Genomic DNA, 22,537 nt, shown 5'->3' on the forward strand with positions numbered 1-22,537 from the left:
AAACATCAGTTGCATTCTGAGCAGTATTTATTTCTTATTTTAGACTTCACAAAAAGATTATAATTTGTTTTATTTTGATTACGTTTAGTAGACTTGGATTAACCTGAGGCACAAATGACGAGGGTTTCCAATGTGGCGTTCTTGCTCTGCAATATTATTTTAGTAACAAATATGCACTTTTTTTTTTTCTCTCTGTTACCTTCTCCCTTGAAACACAAAAGGGGTAGCCAGGCGCTTGTTATTCAACGGTACCAGTTCTTTCCACGGGGTAGGATGCTCGATGATTGTCACAAGTTACTCGGTGCAGAGTTTGTGGAAAGACCGTGGTACCTCACCCTGCAGTTCTGATCTGCCAGTCTTTTGCACAATCGGGAGGTTTCCCTTTAAACTCCTTACCCACGCCCATTTTGGGGGAAGCACATGTCAATCACTGCCAGTGGGGAGCCAATCAGAGAGCAGATGTTTGGATATATTTATTTTTTTTTGTACAGCGAGATCCAAGCTAAAGAACAGCAGCTCATTGAACAGGAAAAAGAAAAAAAAAAAAAAGCTAAAGGAGTCCCTGCTGGCTTACGAATATTTTTACACCACTCAAACTATAGGGGAGCAAACAGGGCAAAACTTGCACTTTTGCGGGCATGATGTCACCCATCCCGAGGACCTGACCCCCTTTCTTCAGGATCAAGGTGTCCAAGAGCAGAAGTGCAGAGGCACCTGCAGCCTCGCCTTGCTGTCGCCTCGCTCCCACCAGGCAGAGTTCACAGCAGAGGACTGGACGGGGCAGCGGCAGCAGCAGCAGCAGCAGGAGGGATTTATAAGGAGGCAGATGATCCTACCGCGCTCTGCTCTCTCTGTTTCACGCTGGGCCCCCGGACATGGCAGCGAAAAGAGGATCAGGGGGGCCAAAACCCCAGCTGCCGGCGCCCAGGTCTCCTTCCGTGACCACCAGGGCCGTGGGGTCGTGCAAGCTTTGAAACGAGAAGAGAAGGGGAAGCAACAGGGAGGGGGCAAGCGCTCGCGAAACTTGAAGACTTCCTCTCCGAGCTTCTTGGGCTGAACAGACCCGGGAGCTCGGCTGCCTTGCCCTGCTGTAGATTTATTTTTCTCATATATATATTTTTTTTTTGGTCATCATTATTTGGAATCCACCCGCAGATGCTTTGAACTAATTGAAAACAAAACCCCAAGTCATTCTAGGGAAACATTTATCTTTTTTACTTCAGTGGATGTCTATTCCCCATGCTGGATCTGTACAAACAGCGCAAAGCCGAGGGATACACAGGTGGACCCGGATACATTCCCGCATGTCTTTTTCATAACGAGCCTCGGCCATATACTAAATGGATCACCCCGGGCTGGAGCAGGACAGTCAGCCCCATGCCCACCACGAGCCCATAAGTTTCGGGATCGATCAGATCTTGAACAGCTCGGACCAGCAGAGCAGCTGCATGGGCCCCAGCAGGGCCGGGGAGCCGGACTACCATGTGGCCACCAACGTGTACGCCAGCGGCTACAACAACGTGTACAACCCGGCCTGCTCCCTGGCCGGGCTGCCGGGCTCCTACAACGTGAACATGAGTATGAACGTCAGCATGAACGTGAATGTCAACCCCGGGGGGCCTGGCGGGGTCATCAGGGTGCCCGCGCACCGGCCCGTGCCCCCGCCCCCCTCCTCTCACCCCCAGGGGATCTCTGCCGCGGTGCCCGCCATGCCCGGCATGGGCGACGTGCCTGGCCTCACCTTTCCCTGGATGGAGAGCAGCAGGAGGTTCGCGAAGGACAGGCTCACAGGTGAGAGGTTCCAGCCTTATCCGTCTGTTAACCTTCCTGAGTTTTCGTTAAAAAAGGAAAGGCAAAAAAAACCCCCCCAAAACAAAAACACATTTTTTTTAAAATAAGTATCTGAAACCTGAATCTATGCCAAAGTTTACCACGCAAAGTAGGACATGACCAACTCCAAAATCTACTCTTTAGGAACACTAAAATGACTGAGAATCCCCCAAACATTTAACATTTCCTCACTTTGAATGAGCTTGAAATCCAAACACTTTTAAAGTGAATTTTCCGCATTCCTCCTTTTTTTTTTCCTTATCAAGCTTCCTTATCAAGCATATCTGGGGGTTTCTATAAGGAAGGAACAGGGTTCGATTTTCTTTCTTTTTTTTTTTTTTTGTTTGAAAGACAGTTTTTGTTTAACTATTGCATTTGAATTTGGACGAGTTAAACAAAACACTGCTTTATTTTAGCATCGGTCTTGCCTGGTCCCGGCTACGTTCCTGGATAGCCCCTCAACTTTAACCAAGCCAGAACCGGCTCCCGAAATGTAGTGATCGCATCTACTGGTTACACATGTATTTTATTCTAATTCCTCCAGTCTGTGGTGCTGACAACTCCTAGCCTTGCATTTATTTAGAAACGAATATTACGACATAATTTAAAAGAAATGTTAAAGAACAAATAAAGGAGAAATTGTTTAACCCCCGAAATGCAAATGATAGAAGATCAGACGCTTATCTGGCAAAATGAGCTAAAAACATGCAAGGAAGTGTTTCATTCACGTATTTCAGTAATTGGTTCATAAAAATGTGGAGGTAACGCACATATCTGCTTAGAAATGTAACAAGAAGTGTCCTGTAGTTTGCACGATCTCTCTTACCTTTTCATATGCCTTAAATTCCTTTGAAGATCGGCTTTGCACCGTAACCGTGAGCAGAACCGAGACTGTGCAAAGATAAACCCTGCTAATTTCTCTGCCTGCCACTGAAACATTAGGTTCAAGGAAATCATGAATACAGCAGAGTACGTGGGGCTCGAAATGTCCTTCTCGAAACCACATTTATAGTTTAACAACCTGTAAATAGAAATAGCAACATGCAAAATAATTAACTAACTAGGTGGCAGATTTAATTATGCAACATAGATCAACAACGCAGTCAATGTTAACGATTGTTGTTCCTTGTGCTGGGCTAGTGAACTTCAAGAAAGGCAAAATCTTGGTACTTGCTTGTTCAGATTCTCTCTGTTGCTTGTAATCTATGTGATCTTGGGCAACTCACTTTACATCTCTGTGCCTAAATGTAATAACTGTAAATGGTCAATAGTAACAATAATAATAATAATATTGTTCCTTCTCCACTCCTTCCTCTCTGTTCCTTTTCCCTGCCTCCCTCCATACTAGCCAAACTCTAGATATTTGCTGCTGCATCATCCGCTGCAGTCTTCTGAGGAGTTAAATTATAAAGCCAGTTAGGATCTTGTTGGGTTAAAACCGTATAAAAGGGTTTAAAAACAAAACAAAACACCGAACTATTATAAATAGTAACTGAACTATTACAACAAAATAATGAACCAGAGGATATTTTTGAGAACACAGAATTGAATAGTTTGCGTTTTGTTATAAATTATATATATTTTATTTTAATTTGATGCAAAATTTGAAATTATGGGACAATTCTTGGAAGTTTTACATCTCCAAAGTAAACCGCAAAGAGCCGCATGAAAATCCTGCAACCGATCACAGCAGTAAGAGTGAATTCATGCGTTCTCACTGATGACAGGTATAAATCGGGATTTCTTGCTTCCTTTATGATCCTGTCTGGTTTGTTTCCATTGTGTTAATGAAATGAGGAAATGATGAAGGGCCCCCGTTGTATTTGTTGTCATTTGGATTTTTTTCTTTAAAATTAATTCAGTGCAAAAAAAAAACAAAACACTGGGTAGGAATTGTTTCCCGTCTTATTCTTTTCAAATACTGTTATATACTGCAAACATTTTTTTTTTCTAAAAGTGGCATTTTCGTTTGCACATTTTAGAATGATTTATTTATGCTGTTTCTGTGTGGTTTTACAGTGTCATTTATTGCTGTAGTATCACTTTCGTTGATACTGCATTATCATTCTAAAATTGTATAACGTGATTTTTTAAGTTATTATATTAAAAGTATCCTTGTTCTGGAAAGAAAAAATGATTTTTACCCATTACATATTGACATCTGTAACAGACTAAATTACAAAGTATTTTTTTTTTCTTGTCTCTAAGTAGTAAAACCATAGATCTCTGGAACATATTGTTTGATTATAGTTGCAATATATTTCCTAACTAGTATTTAACGAGAAAAATGTCCAGCGAGAGCACCAAATAAAGGGGCGGTGAGAGAAAGAAGGATGGAAGAAAAGGAGTTTATTTGGAACACTTATTGATCATTTATTTAATAGTAATAGGTAAATGTAAGTGAAATGAATAAGTCTCGGAAGAGGTTAATTCAGTTTTTGGAGATGTTTTACCACTGATGATAATTTTCTCCATAATTAAAAATAGAAGTTCATGCAGGGATGTCTGTATTATTTTCTGCTGTTACTCAGGAGATGTTGTATGACTCACTCCTTGTTCTCATTTCGGTATTGCCTGTCAGTTCTTATCATTTAAAGGGCCCTGCTCTTTTTTTTATCAGAAACGACACCGGCTCTCCAAACCCATTACCTTAAGAGAGCCTTCTGCTGCGGCTGACGGACCAGCAGTAAGCCCCTGTCCAGCTTTAAAACGGGTGTAATCAGATAGCGATTTGGGAGGAGAAGAACAAAAAAGAAAGCAAAGATTATTAGGATGCTGAAATCGGAAAGAATGGAATTCGTTTGCGTTTTCTTGTCAAACCATCTGTACATATGAGCAAAATTAAATAATACAAATGCATGGCTGAGAACCTTTTTTTTGTTTCATTTCCTCGTGGGCGGGCGATGCAGCAGAGATTGGAGCACACTAGCCGCTTACTTACAGACCTGAGTGCGTGTCCTCTCGCCTCCACCGACCCGGGTGACCTTAAGCAACCCATTTCATCTCCATTTGCACAATTTAAGACTGTAAATTCTTAACCGTGAAAATGAATACAATGATGGAGCTATATAAAGCAGTGGTTTTAAAGCTCTGGCTGGCAGCCTCACCCCCGTTCCAGCTGTTCTTAGGGGGGTGGGAGGAGGCACTGTGTGTGCCCAGGAGTCTCCTATGGACTTCTTTGACTCTCAGGAAGTTTGAGACATACATAGGGTACCCTCATATTCCTCCACTGCTCTGGTGATAATCACGGAGAGAAGCAGTACTGGCATCCCCATCCCCCAAGCTCGGAGACTGAGGGTCTGCAAGACTTGGAGAGAGAATGAGCAATTTTTTTTATTCATTTTCCTAAACCATCTGAGGGGGTGGCACAGAGGGAGAGGGAGAGTTTCAGAAGAACAGATCTGATATGTGGGCAGTACTTCCATTTTTTGATCCCTGGTAGAAGACTTATCAGGAACAGGCACACACAATTGTCATATTAAGCATAAGCAAAACTCAACCTGATCTTTTTTATTTTATTTTTTAACCCTATTCATTTTAAACTGTGTTTAAATTGCTTTATAAGTAACATCAATGTCTAATTTTAGTTATTGCTTGAACCGAAGTGGTTACATCTGGAAGTAAATATAGCTCCTCATCTTTATTTTATCAAAACTCTATTTAGGAAATACGTTTGTGTCATGAGGATTAAGTGTTTTTTTTTTCTACTGGGACTCCAGAAAAAATTTTTCTTTTTTTTTTCCACCGACTTCCACAAAAAGAGGTTGGATGGCTTTATGCCATCCAGAAGAAAGGAAGAGTTAACAAGTAGATAATTTGTGAAAGTGAAATATTCTGCAATTCCAGGAGATTTCTTCAGCGCCTCTCTGCTGCTGAGGAGGGAGCTTGAAAGTCAGCTACAGCAAACTTTGTAGAAAGTAGTAGTGTCCTGACCCATATTAGTGCATGCATTTGGAAGGGGGTGGGTAATATATATCCATGCACAGATATTGTATATGCAAGGGAGTATGCCTTAGCTTTCACTTTCACAATATTACTCCCTCTAAGAAGATTACTGCCATTCTGTAACCAGCTGACAGAAGGAAGCAGGCTGGCATCAGTTTGTGATTACTCAACTGGGCATTTGGACCACTGTAAGCAGGATGAAATTGTTTCATGGCCCTTGAATAAGGTGGCTCACACCCCCTTCAAATCAGATTCTGCTCTGTTCATGCCCCTCTCTCTCATTTGCACTGGAGTCTGAGCCTCTGGCAATGCACTAGTGCCAGGCCTGGATTTAGGCATCGGCAACATAGGCAGCTGACTAGGGTGCTACATTTCGAAGATATCAAATATCAAAGCCAAAGAGAAGCCTGGTCCTGCTTGCTTTGGGGTCCTGCACCGGCACAGCTTCAAAGGGATACTGCCATGGCACTCTGCCTATGGGTGCCAAATTCTTGAATCTGCCCGTGACTAGTGCTACTCATCTCTCAAGCCTAGGATCACTTTGCCCAAGGTACCGATTGCATCCCAGCTGCTGGTAGTAATCTACACATTATACATACTGTAAGTGTATTCTCGAATCGAGTAGGACCAACCATACTCAATGAAGCCAGATGGGGAGGAGAAATAAGATAGCAGAGGTTAAAGCTCCAAAGACAAGTAAAAGGGTAAACTTAATAAAAGAAACAGAACCATAATCTTAGGATCTACATTCTAATACAGTGCAGGAAGCATTCCAGCCTCAAATAATCATGCTTATTATTTTGCACTCGTTTTGTTCTCTCTCTGGCTCACTCCTCCCCAGCTGAGAGCTCTACAGTCCTCAGAGGGCAGAAGCAATCCCCAGTTGTCCTTCCAACTGGTGCTGGTTGACCCCCAAGCTCTCATTTGCCCCCGGTGCTATAAGTAAGCTGGGAGGGGGAAAGCAGTGGAGAGTGGGGAGCTTTGGGAGGAGTAGGGGAGGCAAGTTATGGTAGCCAGGGGTTATTGGCCAGGGATGGGGCTTACTTTGATGGGGAGACTCCAGCTAATGACCATGGATGTGCCTGGTAGGTGGGATAGGGAACCAGGGGGCATCTATGATACCACCGACCGCTTGGGATTATTTTTGGAATGGGAGTGGGGGCTTCCATAGGAACTTGTGGATCCTTTAAGAGGGTGGGCCTAGGGCATCACTGGGTAACTTAGCCTGGCAATGCTCCTGGCGGAAAGTTAGTTACACCTCTTGAGGTGTAACTAACTTTACCAGGTGCTTTTCTGTGCACCCTCTGACTTAATATCATGGCAATATTAAGTCGAAGGCCCCAAAAGTAAAAAGAAAAGTTAAAAAAAAAAAATTTAAAACCAGCCCGGGGCTCGCAGGTTGAAAACTGGACGCTCAATTTTGCCGGCGTCTGGTTTCTGAACCCGCGGCTGTCAGCGGGCTCGAGAACCGACGCCGGCAAAATTGAGCGTCGGCTGTCAAACCCGCTGACAGCCGACGCTCCTGTTCAAAAAAAGGCGCCAGGGACGCACTAGTGTCCCTAGCGTCTCTTTTTACCATGGGCCCTAATTTAAATATTTTGTTTTACTGTATTGCGCGCACAGGACAGCGAACTTTACTGTATCGGCCTGACAGAAAAACAAAAGGGTCACCTGAGCGAATTGGAGCTAACTATGCTCAGGCTGAGGACGTCTGACGGACTTTAGCCTATGAATAGAGAGAGAGAAAAAAAGCATCTTTCTGTTCCTTTCCTGGGCTTTCGAAGGGTGTGGATAATGACTCTTCTGCAGTATGGAGCTAGAAAGAGCAGACGAAATAGTGTTTGCGAACAGTTAAAGGGAAGGAGAGAGAGAGAGAGTGTTGAGCTATGCCTGGAGAGGGGGACAAGCTGCAGTGTGAGACCAAGACACACAGCAGGAAGGTGTCTGCATGCTCCAGAAGAAGGAGATATCCAGGTGTTCCCAAAACCTGGAGAGGAGTGGCTGGATCCCCTTTCTGCTGGACTGAGCTAAGCAAAAATACTCTTTCCAGAGACGACGAGGAGGAGAGGTTCCCCGCTCACATTAACGCTGTAACAGTTCAGTTTAAATTGACTACAGACCGCTTCCTGGTGCTTACAGCCTGCTGAAACTGTGCAAGACTGGGTAAAGAAGGCAAACCCCAGGAGAAGGTGACTGCTGATGGTAGAGAGTTCAAGCCTTCCCCTGATTGTGGGACGTTAATAATTTAAGCAGCCCAGGGAAAGAGACACTTCAAGCACTGCAGTACCCTCTGGGTTTGTTTATCATCTGCCTGCTCATTAACCTCAAGGGACCACCACATTTTTTTTTCTTTTTTGTGCACACCCATGCATAGGACTGGGGACAGCCAATCTGGATATTAATTTCCTGGATACTAGGTGATAAATCGATTCTGGGGTAGTTATTGTGTTTGCATAATTTAATTAATCCTCAGCCATAAGAGGCTATTACCCACGATTTATTCATTATTATTGCTGTTTCTGTTTTGTTTATTTTGAGTACCAATTGCCAGAATTCTAACTCTAGTAGCGCTGTTCTATATCTGTTAACGTCATTGCTTTTTTGTTGATAATTGTTTTTTTCTTTCAAGTTGCCAGTAAAATTATCAACTGTTTCCTTTGTTATGGTGATTGCATATGGTGTGAGGTGATAATTATTACGGTGTGGAAACAAAAGAGGGGAACCAGGGAGAAAACTGGAGCTGTATTCATCTCTCCCAGTGCTAGTAAAAAAACCCCTGCAATTCCAATTCTGTCCCTCTATGGTAAGTGCAGGTGAGGTTCTTCTCTTATAGTATTACCTCCCTGCCTTGGTGGCAGGTTTTCCTGTGCTACCTGAGGGGGGGGGGGGGGGGGGGCGCTCCACAAGTGAATGATATCATCTGACTGTGCCAAGATGGAAAAGGTTCTCTTGGAGCTCAGAAAATTCAAGGAGGTCCTTCTGAGCATGCATTGTCCTTCCTCAGTCTTACTCTTGATCAGCAGAATTGCAGAATTGCATTTAGCTGCATTTTGTCCAGGTGGGCCCTTATGAAGTTTATAAATGAGATGGCTTCATGGCTGATTTTGGAAAATTGATGAGAAACTCTAAGGATTGTAGCGAGTTCATTATTCAGAAGGTGGTTGAATGAGCTTCCTGAAGGGAGCATTCTGCTATGAGCTAGCCGTCCAGGTAGGGAAAGCCAAAAACATTTATGCTTAAATGAGCAGCAACGACTACAAGGTTTTTTGTGAAAACTTTGGGTGCCACTTAGAAGCCAAATGGGAAAACATGATATTGGTAGTGGTCATTCACTTTGATGAAGCAGAGAAATTTTCTGTGAGCTGTGTGTATAAGCATCTTTGAGGTGTAGGGAAGAAAGCCAGCTGTTGTTCTCTAGAAGAGGAAGGATGGTGCCCAAGGAATCCATCTTGAATGCCTACTTCTTTAAATATTCATTGAGATTCCTGAGATCCAAGTTGAGCTGGTGACCAGTTGTCATGGTTGGAATCAGGAAGAATTTGGAAGAGAATTCCAAGTCCCTTTCTTGTAGCTGAACTGGTTCCACTGCCATCATTTCTATGTTTCTATGTAATTTCTCAGCCTCAAAGAGGTAGAAGTCATAGCATAGTAATGATGGCAGATAAAGACATGTCCATCTAGTCTGCTCAGTAAATTGCCTATGGTAGTAACTGCCGCTCTGTGCAGGTTACACCCATGCCTTATGTTAAGGGTGGTAACTGCTACTCCACGCAGGTTACCCCTATGTACCCCTTTTTCATTTCCAATACTAGCATCTAGGGATCCGCAGGGTTTATCCCATGCCTTTTGAATTCATTTACCATTTTCGTCCTCACCCACCTCCTCTGGTAGGGCATTCCAGGCATCTACCATATTTCCTGTTGCTGAATCTGAGTTATTTCCCTGAAGTTTCATTTTTGTGTCCCCCTAGTTCTAGTTTCTTTTCCTACATCACTAATACCTTTCAGGTATCTCAAGGTATGCTTCATATCTCCCCGGCAGCTCCTCTCCGCCAGGGTGCACATATTTAGATCCTTCAGCCTCTCCTCGTAGGTCTTCTGATACAGAAGCTATAACCAAGTCATAGGGAGGGTAATTTTCAAGAGCATTTCAATGGGTAAAACAGTTTTACCTGCAGAAATGGGCTTTTTTGAAAAATTGGCCTCCTGATATGCGGGAAAGTTTACATGCGTATGTCCTGTTCACTCATGTGTTCACCCAGACTGAGTGGAGGAATTCCTAGGGGTGGAGTTGGGGAGGGGTTTGTACTTATGTGCAAGCTTTTTCCCCCTTCTCCTCTACTGCCAATTCCCAACTCGGTGCTTTCCCACCTGGCTGCACTGTGTGCTTGGAATAGACTTCTTGAGCTGGTGCATCATGCTCCCTCTCTTGCCTTATTTAAATCCTGTCTAAAAGCCCACCTTTTTGTTAGGCTGCTTTTAAATCTTAACCACCAATCGTCCCACTTACAGCTTCATTTAATTTTAATCATTGTCTTAATAAGTGAAATTCCCAAAGTCTCTTTTGCTCTGTATTGATTAAATTTGTAAGCTCTACTGAGAAGGGTCTGTTTCTTAGGTTTTTTGTTCAGCACTGCATACATCAAGTAGATCTATAAAAGGGTTAAGTAGTGTAGTAGTAATAGTAGTACTAATATTTTAAAAAGTATCCACATTAATTTTGTCAAAACATTCCTGGATACATTTTAACAGGTGTAATTGTCTGGGGGTAGATCTGGCAGGATCATTTTCAAAGTGGACCTCTACACATGAATTTGCTTTGATAATTGGTGTAACTTATAGGTATATTTGCTGGTTAGTTTATGTGCAATGTTACAAAATTGTTGAGCAAAATCATAGAGTAAAGTTACTGTATTGAGAAACAGTGAATCCGTCCTTGCTTTATCTTGTTTATCTTAAAGTAAATGAGCTTTCTAAAGAAGCTTGAATTGTCTGATGCATAATTGTTTTAGCTAAAAGAGGAAAGAGATTAGGCTGTTGTGTAGGTAATTCAATTTTCAGAATACACTTTGTGATAACAAATATTAATGAAATAATCTGGTTGAATATTTTTTATTTGTAGCTTATTGGAAACAGTTAAGAATAGTACAAACACATTTTATGTCAGGTGTACTATCAGGCCGATGCAATATCGATGCGCAAAAAACGGGCGCTCATGATTGAGCACCCGCCCTCCTAACATGCGCCAATGCACCTTCTCCAGGGCGCCCGATATAATATTTAAATGGGCTACCATGGTAAAAAGGAGGAGCTAGAGGAAATTGTGTGCCCCTAGCGCCTCCTTGGCAGTGGGCGCCCAGGGCAGGTGGCTGTCAGTGGGTTAGGAAAATGGACACGCGTTAATTGAGCTTCCCTTTTCCTAACCTGATTGCCGGCACACTTTTATTTTTTTTAAGTTTTTTTCCTTTTTCGGTTTCTCCAACTTAATATTGCCACAATATTAAGTTGGAGGAAGTACAGAAAAGCAGTATGTTCTGCTTTTCTGTAAAAGTTTTGGGATCCTCAAGAATTAACACTTGCTCCAGATCAGGCGTTAATTTTTGTGGGTAAAAATTTGTGCGTCGGGTGCACATTTTTTTTTTTGCATCGGAGGAAATAGATAATAGCCTAATCAACATGAATTTACGTGTGATGAGCGCTATTAGCTACATGCTCGGTTGGACACACCTTTTGGCCACGCTAACCCCAGTTTTGTTTTGGGGGTTATGGATGTGTGCCCATAACGGGCATCCAATCGCATGTTGAGCCGAACAGTGCAGTGGGTGCATGGTATTGCATCGGCCTGTATGTTATAGGGATCAGAAGAACCATATATGCATGGGTTTAGAGAAGTATTTTATTTACCTTTGATACTTAGAATAGTTTGTAGTATTCTGAGAGTCAAGCAGGTTTCTGAGGCCTAGACGAAAGAACGCAGCCACTGTAGAAGCAGCCAAGCAGCCAGGATCACTGCCTAGCTTCTCATCATAGAGCTGTACAGGATTCATCTGGCATCCCCCCACTGATCACATGAACTTGAACTGTAAAGCCACATACACAATTCTGACCATAATTATAAATTTTAAATTGAAATAACATATTTGGTTAATTTGAAATGGGACCTTAAAAAGGTAAAGTGATTTAATTGAAATTACTAAATTCTTATCTTTCCAAAGTGGTACTTAACATGTATGTTGGGACACACTGATGTGTCACGAGGTCCCAGGAGATGTGTCACTGGGCTAGCAGGAGGCTGCTTTCTCTGCATCAGCCCAGATGGGAGTTGGTCAACTTCTTTGTTGGAAGTGAAAGGAGGCTACGCTCGCTTCCTTCTCCTCTTCCTGGCCCAATGGGAGTCTCTTCCCTCCTCCTTTAGCCAATCAGAATGAGACATCACCAACTCCTGCTGTTGTGGGCCCGGTGGCATACCAACTTTATCTTCCCCCTCCAAGCACAGCAGTGATGTTTCTGATGATTTCTTCACTCTGAAGGACCCAGAGGTGATGGACAGCAGGAGCTCTAGGGAAAGAGATAAGTATTCTCCATGCATTGATATACTACCAATTTCTGCTAGTGCTGCTTCTTCTTCTCTCTTCAATATTTCTTGGACTTATCTGGTGCCGGTAAGGAGGGAGGGAGATTCTGAACTTGACTGGAGGCTTTTATGCTGGCTAGAGAGAGGGAAATGTGGGTGCTGCTAGGCAGGGAGGAATGGAGGAGATAGGGGATCAGGAATTTACTGAATGGGATGGTGGGATAAGGGGTCTGGGCAAGCTGCTGGACATGGAGAGGTGAGAGAAAGAGAGGATGTGAGTGCTGTTAGGCAGTAGGTAGGGAAATGCATAGAGAGAGTTTAGGATTCTACTGGGCAAGAAGGCATGGAGAGACAGGTGGTCAGGAATCTGCTGGGTTGGAAGGGGTAGGGAAAGGAGTTTGGGCTGCTAGGCAGATATAGATGGAAGAGAGAAGGGGTATGGGGGTTGCTGGATGGAGAGGGGAGATCAGGGGGATGCTGAGCAGGAAGGGGTGGGAAAGAGATGTTGGGAGTATGCTGGGCAGGGAGGGGAGAAGGGAAGAAGGGGGCAGAGAGAGGGAGCATGTGGAAGAAGATGCAGAGGAGGGGTCAGGAGCAATGGGCAAGGAAATGAGCATGTGAGGGGATGATTGAAAGAGAGTATATGGAAGAAGTGAGGGATTATTATTATTAGATTTAAATGTGGGTATGGAGGAGTCAGGGAGTGATGATGTGCAACAGTGCAAGAGCCATAATATGTCAGTTTTTGGATGTGCATTTCTTCTATTAGGAGTGTGCATTCGTTTGCAATTTATTGGCAATCCGCAACATACATGCCATATTCGTTGTATTCGTGGGGTCACGAAATGTATGGCGAACCCCACGAATACAACGTATCACTAACAAATAAACCCCCACCTTCCTGACCCCCCCAAGACTTGCCAAAAGTCCCTGGTGGTCCAGCGGGGGTCCTGGAGCGATCTCCTGTACTCGGGCTGTCGGTTGCCGGTATTCAAAATGGCGCCGATAGCCTTTGCCCTTACTATGTCACCGGGGCTACCGGTGCCATTGGTCAGCCCCTGTCACATGGTAGGAGCAATGGACGGCCGGCACCATCTTGTGTTCCTACCATGTGGACCACCAGGGACTTTTGGCAAGTCTTGGGGGGGGGGTCAGGAGGGTGGGGGGTTGTAGATAATTAAATTTAAAGGGTTGTGATGGGTTTTTTTGGGGGGAAACAAATACATATGTAACTAATGAACGAATCGGGGTCCCCCGAGAATGGATGCAACGGATTTGGGTCCCGACGAATACAAATACCGAATGGGCGAATCTGTCCCTGCTGCACATCCCTAACTTCTATCTTTATACTTTGCTTAGTGCAGGAAGAAATGTATTTCTGTTTCTAGTTCAGCAGTTTTGAACTGGCATGGGTCTAGTGTGCCAAGTGACAAATCCAAGCCTGGATTTAGTGTGTCACACATGAGCATCATCTGCCAGTATGTCCCGAAATAAAAAAGTCTGAGAACCACTGCTCTAGTGATACAGATTTTACACAGAAGCATTGTGATTAATTTAACTGCATACATTTTATTGTTGTTTTTATAGTTGGACACATCTATAAGAAAAAAGTATATAGTTGGTGATAAGAATATAATAAATTATCAAAAATTATTTTGTCGTCTACCTGAAGGAGGAGGTTTTAGATCATTTGTCTATAAACTGTAGGACTGCTTCCTTGTTAATTCTGGGCAATTTTTCAGGCTGATGCAATAAAGTGTGCCCAGCATAGAGCAAAGGTTTACTTGTGGTGGGAAGCACGTTTTAGGCACAGTAGACTAGCGTCCAATGCAATAAGGGGATTAGAGTGTCCATAATGTGCATGCTAACAAACACGTCCCAATCAGCGCCTACCGCATTTAGATTCTATGTAGATGAGGCTATTAGCTATTATCACCCGATTCAGGAAAATGCACCCAAAGGCTGGACGCCCAACACACACATATTAATGCCGGGAATTTAACTCCAGCCCCGGAGGCGGAATAAAGTAAACTCGCAGTCAAGGACTCATGAGAAACATAAAAAAATATGGTCCTCTGTGTTGCGATTAGAGTGGCCTCCTCCTTAGTATCATGGTGACTCTTGAATTTCCTGCTTGCGGTGGAGAAAAATAAATGTATTTTGACTTGATCCACTTCTCTTACGGCCACACAATTTAGACACCCATAGCAATGGGTGCCTAATACACCAGCATCCTTAGCAAAATAAAAAAGAAGCCGGATCAAAACGAATGCTTGTATTGATTGTCTGTTGTGAGTGTGGGTCAGCACCAGATGCAATAAACTACTTTTGAACATTACACACTCTACAGACGCACAATTCTCCCATTGCATGCACTTCTTTACAATGCCCTGCCTTCCGTCTCATTTAAATACTGTATCGGGCATCCAGGGGAGGCGGTTGCACGTGTGTTAGGAGAATGGGCGCTCAATACAAGTGTCTAATTTGAGCGTGCGTCTTATTGCATTGGTCTGTTTGTAAGAAGAGGAAGTGAATTGGAAACACTAACTATAGCTTTCCTGATTGGCTTTCACTTTAGGCACGTAGTGAAGTCATTAGTAATCTCTAAGATTGATTACTGCACTTCTCCCTTAATAGGTCTTCCTGCTGAAAATATTCACCAGCTACAGATGGTATAGAATCAGCTGCTCATTTGGTTTCTGGTACCTCTGTTCTCGATCACATCTCTCCAATTTTGGCTAGTCTTCACTATATCCTTGTTATTTTTAAGGCTCAGTTCCAAACCCTCTGACCTTTAAGGCCTTACATGATATGGGCCCAAGTTATCTTGTTAATAAGCTGAACCCTCACATTCCTGCTTGTTTGTTATGCTCGTGTAGGAATTTCCATCTTTCTATTCTCTCATCCAGTGAATATAAATGGATTCAAATTAAAACTGACTTTTTTTCTTGCAGTACCTTTCCTCTGGATTGCCCTTCCAGGGGAACTGTGTCTTGAGCATGATTACTTAAAGCTCAAGAAAGATCTAAAATCATTTTATTTTACCCAGGCTTTTCAGGGCTATATTTGAATAGAGATTTTATAAATATTTATGGCAGTTTGTTTGATTTGTAATTTTGTATATTTTTAGATTTATTTCATGATTTGCTTTTTAATTATTTATATTGTTTAATTTGATTGAATTGTGCTAAATTATGTTTTGGTTTGATTTGTTTAAATATTAGTCTATATATCACCTTGAGCTACAGCTTTAATTAATACATAAATTAATGACTAGAATACATTTGGTGATGTATATTGCCTAGTGACAAGGATAAATAGATACCTACCTGATATTGATTTTGCAGCTGCTGAAAAGGAAGTGTTCCTGTGTAAACACATTTTCAATTTACTGTAAGAAAGTGTGTACATCTTCTATAGAGTATGAGTTGTTAAATGTGTAAAATGAAAGTGAATAGATGCAAAGTAAATGCACTGCAATATTTTTGATCAGCTACTTATATGCTCCAATCTCTTATCCCTACTTCCAAGACAACCTTGGAAGTCAATAATGGCATTATTGATTGGTCCATTTTAGTAACACAGCTGTGAGGTAGAGTTATTTATGTAAATCACCCTGCCATGTGATCACTAGCTAATAGTGGTCATTTAATACCTATTGCATCTTTTCTTAATCTAGTCACTGTGATAAAGGGATACCTTCCATGCTGTCATTCCTGAGTGTACAGTTAGAAGGGTAGGTGGTGGTAGTTTATAAACACGTACTTATGAGCACACTCATTCTACCTTAAAAAAAAGTAGCAAAACCGAAAAAGGAAAGAAAAATAGCAAGACATTGCACTCAGAAGTCAAATGATGGATTTCTAAAAACAGCCCCTCTTCACCTAGATCCAGGTGCTCTTCTCACCCTCCTTGCAATTCTGAGGAAGGTGACCTAGAAAAGTCTTGCCTTTTGTACTTTTTAAAGATGGATGTTGTTTCCTGTGATAATTTGAAATTCTCTCTTATGGCCTTTTACCTCAAACATCGGTGTATTTATAATGTTGCTTCTCTTTTGAGATATATTCAAGAATGGATTTCACTAGGAATTCAATGGGACCTGGAAAATTTGTTAAAATCTAGTTTCTTTCCACATAATCCAATACATTTATTACATTTACCTATTGGATTTGCTAATAAAATAAAAATAAAGGTTTTTTTGGCATACAACTCTGAGAAAGGCTTGATGGTGGTGGAGAAAATTTAACAAAAAAGATTCTTGCATTTCTCCATTTTTCACATTCTTAAATAATCAAGAATTCGCCATAAATAAAAATTTGCAAATATATGGGATTATATAGTATAGAACAGTTTTTTTAATGTCACCACCAGAACTTTATTATCTTTTCAAGAAGTTCAAAAAATTGGGTTTTTTTATACCAAAAAGACATTTGTTTGCATATTTGCATGCAAAATATTATTGTTTAAGTAAAGTAAAATTGATATTGAAAAATTAATATTTTCTATAGAAGATATATTTTTTGATACAACACCAAAATTTAATGAGATTGTGCTATGGGTTATGACTCTAAAAAAGGAATTAAAATCATCTCACTTAGGCCAGGCTTCATTATTCCGTTCGGAATGATAAACCCTGCGCTGCAGGGGGAGGTCGGGCGATAGCCTGCAGCCGGCCGCACCATGGCAGTGTGGTTTCGCCTGCCACGGTGTGGCCGGCTGCAGGCTATCGCGGACATAGTGCCACCGTAAATGGTGGTGCTATTCCCCGCGCTACTGCCGCAGATAATGTTAGAAACATTATCGCTGGCAGCGGTGCCGCTGTCTCTTAGCATAATTCCCTCCCTAACTCCGCCCTGACTTCTCCCCTCTCCCTAATTTAAATCTTACTGCCGTGATAAGGCCCTAACGCATGCGATAAGGCCCTAACACAGACAATAAGGGCCTATCGCGGCTTGGAAAATAACTCCCTTAAATGGCTACTTTGTGGGGAAGTGATTTGGGAATATTGGTAACAGCAAAAGAAATTAATTTTGCTTTTTGTCTAGTCTATAGATATTTATTGGTAGCTAATATGAGAGAAATTCAATTTTAAATTCTTCCTAGAAGCTATATTACTAGAGAAATGGGTATTTGAATGAAATAGTGGGATAATAATTTACTTTTAAAATGTAATCAATGTATCAAAGTGGTAATTTTTGCCATATGTTCACAGGATGTCTTAAATTACAAACTTACTGGAGTAAAATACAATGTTTGTTGGAAAAAGTATTAAATATTGACATAGAATGGTCAGGTAAACTATCGTATTTACATTTGTATGAACAAACTAGTACATTATACAGTGGAGAAAGAAAATTTTTGTGTATATCATTAGCTAAGAAAAATGTATTGTCATGGAAAGAGGAAGAGGGCCCATTATATAAAATATGGAGTAGATTAATGCGTCAAACATAATTTTATGAGATTCAAAGAGATAAAGGTATTCAAAATCCTTGATAAAAATTAAAATTAAAAAAATATTTCCAATTGTGGAAAGATGTGACTTTATATATTAATTGAATATATTTAAAGGGGAATGATATTTATAGAAAAAAATGTATTCATGTAACTTGTTGAAACCTACTCTTTTGGGCTTCTTATAGATATGGGGAGAAGTAGTTTCGGGGATGAATAGTTGGGGAGATGGGTGAAAATTGTAGATATTGTTAATGTTCATATTGTATTTTAAAATAATATTATTTTACCTTTAATTTTTCAATTATTAATTTGTTTTAATTGTATGTGATGTGAGGAAACTCAATAAAAAATATTCAAACCATGTGAAAAGTCAATAAATTTACTGCAGGGAATTTTGGCATAAATTATTGTAGTACATACTGTGAAAGCACGACAAGTTTACTGCAGGGTATGTTTGGCCACAATCATGAGATATTTGGCCCAACTTATAACACTTTAGTAACTAGGCCTCTATGTGTAAATGTTCAGCACATTGGAAAGCAGATAGAGCTCCCAGTTTGAAAATGGAGAAAACACGTTCAGCAAAAGAATCTGTAAAGCCTGTCACGAGGACACTATCCAAGCCCTTATACAGAAACACTTAGGAGATCTGCAGTGGAGAACCATTCATGCGATCATTACCACCTATTCATTTGTGAATCATCTTATCAAAGAGGTCAAAAAAGTCTGTAAGTCTGTCTCGGCTGCACATCCCAGAGAGAGAGAGAGAGGGGGGGGGGGGGAAGACTTGTCCACTTTACAAACACCAGAGAAAGTTACAGAATATATTTGTATAATATGGGCAGGCAAGAGCACTCCTATCTCTGCCTTTTCCTGATTGACTTACCACATGACATGGTTGTAAACTTAAGATCACAGCTTTGACTGACTACATCTCACTAATGGTTATAATGTGGAAGATTCAAGCTAAAGGAGTGTCTATGGGTTTAGAGTGTGTAGTGAGTGAGTGACATGACCCATCCCCACTGACAGTGTCTCTCTGTGAAATCTGTAAAGGTGATCCATGGATCACTGGGAGAAATCATTGAATGAGCAGAGCATTGGAGTGGAAACAAAGAGGCTGGGACTGACTGGATTCCAGGAGACAAAAGAGTGTATTTCTTTAACTATTCATTGACACGATGAGTGTTTTAAGGGGCATTGTTAGCACCGGGCACAGGAGGGTCATGCCACTAAGTACAAACATCAGTGCCCCAAGTCTCAGTCATGACTCTTGCTAAGGAAGAGACAACTGAGTTGGCTGGACCTGCTCAGGAAAAAGAGACTACAGCCACAGCTGAGACTCCAGCACTGATGTTTGGACTCGGGATGGAATAAGAGCCATTGCCAACCCACCCTTCCTAACCTCAACTGGACTTCTTCCAATGATAAAATCAAGATGTGTCCTCCTCCTATGATAAAGAATGGAAGGAGAGGACAGGGTATTGAACAACTGCAGCAATCAAAGGACGCCTACATGGCTCAGTTGATTTGAGCCTGTGCAGTTTCCAAGAGCTGGAGTTGACAGAGCTGCACAGGTGCACTCTGAGTGCACCGGAGACCCGGTTCAGTAAACTGAATGCCCTCTATCCTTTCAGTTCCTCTTCTACTTTTCTGGTTGTGGCTCTGTAGGGCCATAGAAAAGCCACTGCTGCTCACTCTTGAGGCGGTTCACAGTGCAGAAGAATAACTGACTGCTGCTGAGCCATGGATGCAGCCTGAGAGTGGAGGCTAAAAAAAGGATCAGTACCACTCCTCCTCTCCATGTGGCCTATGGGGATGAAGACTCAGGGCCTGATTTCTTTTCTCCTGCTGGGACAAGACACATCAGGAATGGGGAATTGGAGGGAGAAATAATAAATTCAGAAGTTGGAGGGGAGGTTAGAGAATGGAAGCTGAGGTCTCTAGGTGCATTAACGGATAGGATCTGAGGGAGAGGGTAGAATGGTATTCAAGGTAGGATGGGACAGAATAGGGTGAAGTAGAAATTATAGGGGAGAGAGGGGAGATCTGCTTTTGGTGGTGGTGGTGAGGGGTATTTGTTATGGGATTAGATTTAAGCCCAGAGGCTGGCAGAAAATGAAATTGGAGGTGGGGTATGGAAATTGGAATCTGAGGTTTATGGAAATGGTGTGAGGTATAGTTCTGTATTAAGGGATCAAATCTGAGGTGAGGGGGAATGAAATTGGAAGTAGAGGAGGTGGGAAGAGAATGGAATCAGAGGTATGCTGGGAAGAAGGTTATGAGCTTGGATTTGAGGGAGGAGAATGGGATTTGAGGTCAACAGGTGAGGCTGTGGGGTTGAGGGATCAGATCTGAGGTCCTGGAGGGGAATAGAATTGGAGGTCTGTGGGGGTTAAGTAATAGGATCTGAGGTCTCTTTTTGTGTGTGTGGGGGTGGGGGGGTAGACAGTGAGATGAGATCATATCAGAAAATCAAGAAGGGGCAGGGAGAGTGGACTTATCTAGCTAAGTGACACTGTTTGAATATTTGGCTATGTTCAGCAGTTGCCACTTACCTGGATAACTATTTATCTGGCCAAGTGGTGTTCAGAGATGTGGCTACTTATCCAACATGCAGGGTCATTTATCAAAGTGTATTACGGTGTTAACACCTGCAATATTCATCACAGCGCGAGTGCAGATTTATTCAAAGGGGAAGGATTGGGGAGGGGTTTGGGCAGGATTAATGGAAATGAGGGGCATTATCGCACTGTGTGATAACATAACACACACTATTGCACGCCAGAAATAACTACGCCTTTTTTGCAGGTGTTAAGCTCTGCGATATGCTGAGAGAGAGAGAACCTTTTGGGTGGCACACATAGTAGTCAACTATTTATACTACTATAGGAAGGCCAGCTAGTAACCCGAGGTGAGGTTTTGGTGTTGGGGGTAGGGTTTTGGGCCCAGTTTTACATGCAGAGTGAGACATACGAACAGCACAGTACACCTCAGTAAAGATTTGACGTCATTTGGAGTGAGGAAAGTCACACAAGATGAGATTTCTACAATGTTCTCTTGCCCTAACCTGATGAACTCTCTACCAGGGTACTATCAAGCTAGGGTGAGTGAACATAGAAGTAATCTCATCTTAGTCTGATTTTCCTCATTCCAAATGACGTCAAATTTTCACTTTAGTCTACTATGCTGTTCATACGTCTCACTCTGCATGTAAAACTGGCCACAAAACCCACCACCACCAAAACCTCACCTCAAGTTGAAGTTACTAGCTGGCCCTCCTATAGTGATATAAATAGTTGACTACTATAAAGGTCTTGTAAAGAGTCTCTCTCTTTCTCGCCAAGTACCAGTACCGCAGGGTGCAAAACATTTAGCACATATCACAATAAACTACCTATGTGAAGCACTAACATAGCATGCAGTAATTCTAAAATTATAGCCACACCCCTTTTTCATATATGGGTGTTATCAATGCAAAAATTATAGCATTTGATGAATCTAGGCCTTAGTCAGCTAAGTGGCAATATTTAGATTTATTCAGCTAAGTTACTCTGATAAGTTAGGCTTGCTCATAGCAGGTATAAATTTAGCAGGATAAATTATCTGGCAATTAGTTATCCAGAAATACTCAGTGGTGCAGCTACACCGCTGAATATCCAGGGCAGGTTAACCAAATATATATTTATGCTGCTATTTGTTCAGTTGGATAGCAACTGAATATGGATCTCTTTATTTTTTAATATTGTGTGATTTGTATTTTAATTTGATATAATTTATTGTACATGTCTTAGGGCGATCTTTCTGAGCTGGAAAGCGGTCTATAAATGATGGAAAACAAATTAATGATAGGTAATACATAGTTTTGGTGTATTTTTTCCTAGGACAAGAAAAACTGGCAATTTTAGAAATTAGAATGTTACATTTCGGACAGCTAGGAGAGCGGTTCCATCTTGAGGGGATTGTGTGCCCTTGGGCCTCGGCACGACCCCAGAAGACTCCAAGACAGCGCCGAGGGTTGGCGAGATGTGTCCCAGCATGGGTGAAAACAAAGTCTGACCCTCAGCCAGACCTGCATGCTTCTGGAAGCCAACAACACTATGTTGGTATTTGAACAGTCCTCCAACTGTTCCCAGCCCTTTCGGACCTCTCACTGGGTATTGGCAAGAAGCAGCACGCCGGACTGAGGATGAGGGCAGACGGAAGCCTTCTGACAAAGAAAACTCAAGACATGGAAGAGAAGACTCTGGATGTGGCCAAGGAGCTTGGAAGACTCTGGATGAGGCGAGGAACTTGGAAGACTCTGGACAAGACAAGAAGCTTGGAAGGTTCAGAAATTGGCACTGTCTCTGAGGGTGCCCTACACAGCCGGACGCAATGGGCTGGTCACAAACCACCCTGTCCTACTGCGCACCCTACCCAACCTGGAGAGGCTGGTCCCAGCCAAGCAGATAGCGGGACAAGCGCAGGCAGGGAATCCAGCTGATACGAGACTCCAATGATGAGGAAAGGAACTGACGAGACAGATTTACCCCAACAAGGTGTCATCTGGAGAACCAAAGGAGCTGGAGGGTCAAGAGGGCTCGGAACAAACGAAGGAGGAACGGAACCTCGGAACATCAGGAAATGGAACATCAGGAAGTGGAACATCAGGTAGTCTGGAACATCAGGAAGCCTGGACTAGGAACCTCGGAACATGAAGACATGGAACATCAGGAAGCCACAGGAAGCA

At 42.3% G+C, this 22,537-nt stretch overlaps 1 protein-coding gene across 1 annotated transcript in view; it reads left to right on the forward strand.

The window, feature by feature from the left end:
• The first annotated feature begins 904 nt into the window (after positions 1-904).
• TLX2 (T cell leukemia homeobox 2) overlaps positions 905-22,537 on the forward strand; it is a 64,522-nt gene continuing 42,889 nt past the window's right edge. Inside the window, exon 1 of the mRNA XM_029584741.1 lies at positions 905-1,791. Coding sequence (XP_029440601.1) covers positions 1,341-1,791 — 451 coding nt within the window. The 5' untranslated portion in view covers positions 905-1,340. The remainder of the gene's footprint in view (positions 1,792-22,537) is intronic.

The sequence above is a fragment of the Rhinatrema bivittatum genome, chromosome 1 (genome assembly GCF_901001135.1).
Source record: "Rhinatrema bivittatum chromosome 1, aRhiBiv1.1, whole genome shotgun sequence".
Taxonomy (NCBI): domain Eukaryota; kingdom Metazoa; phylum Chordata; class Amphibia; order Gymnophiona; family Rhinatrematidae; genus Rhinatrema; species Rhinatrema bivittatum.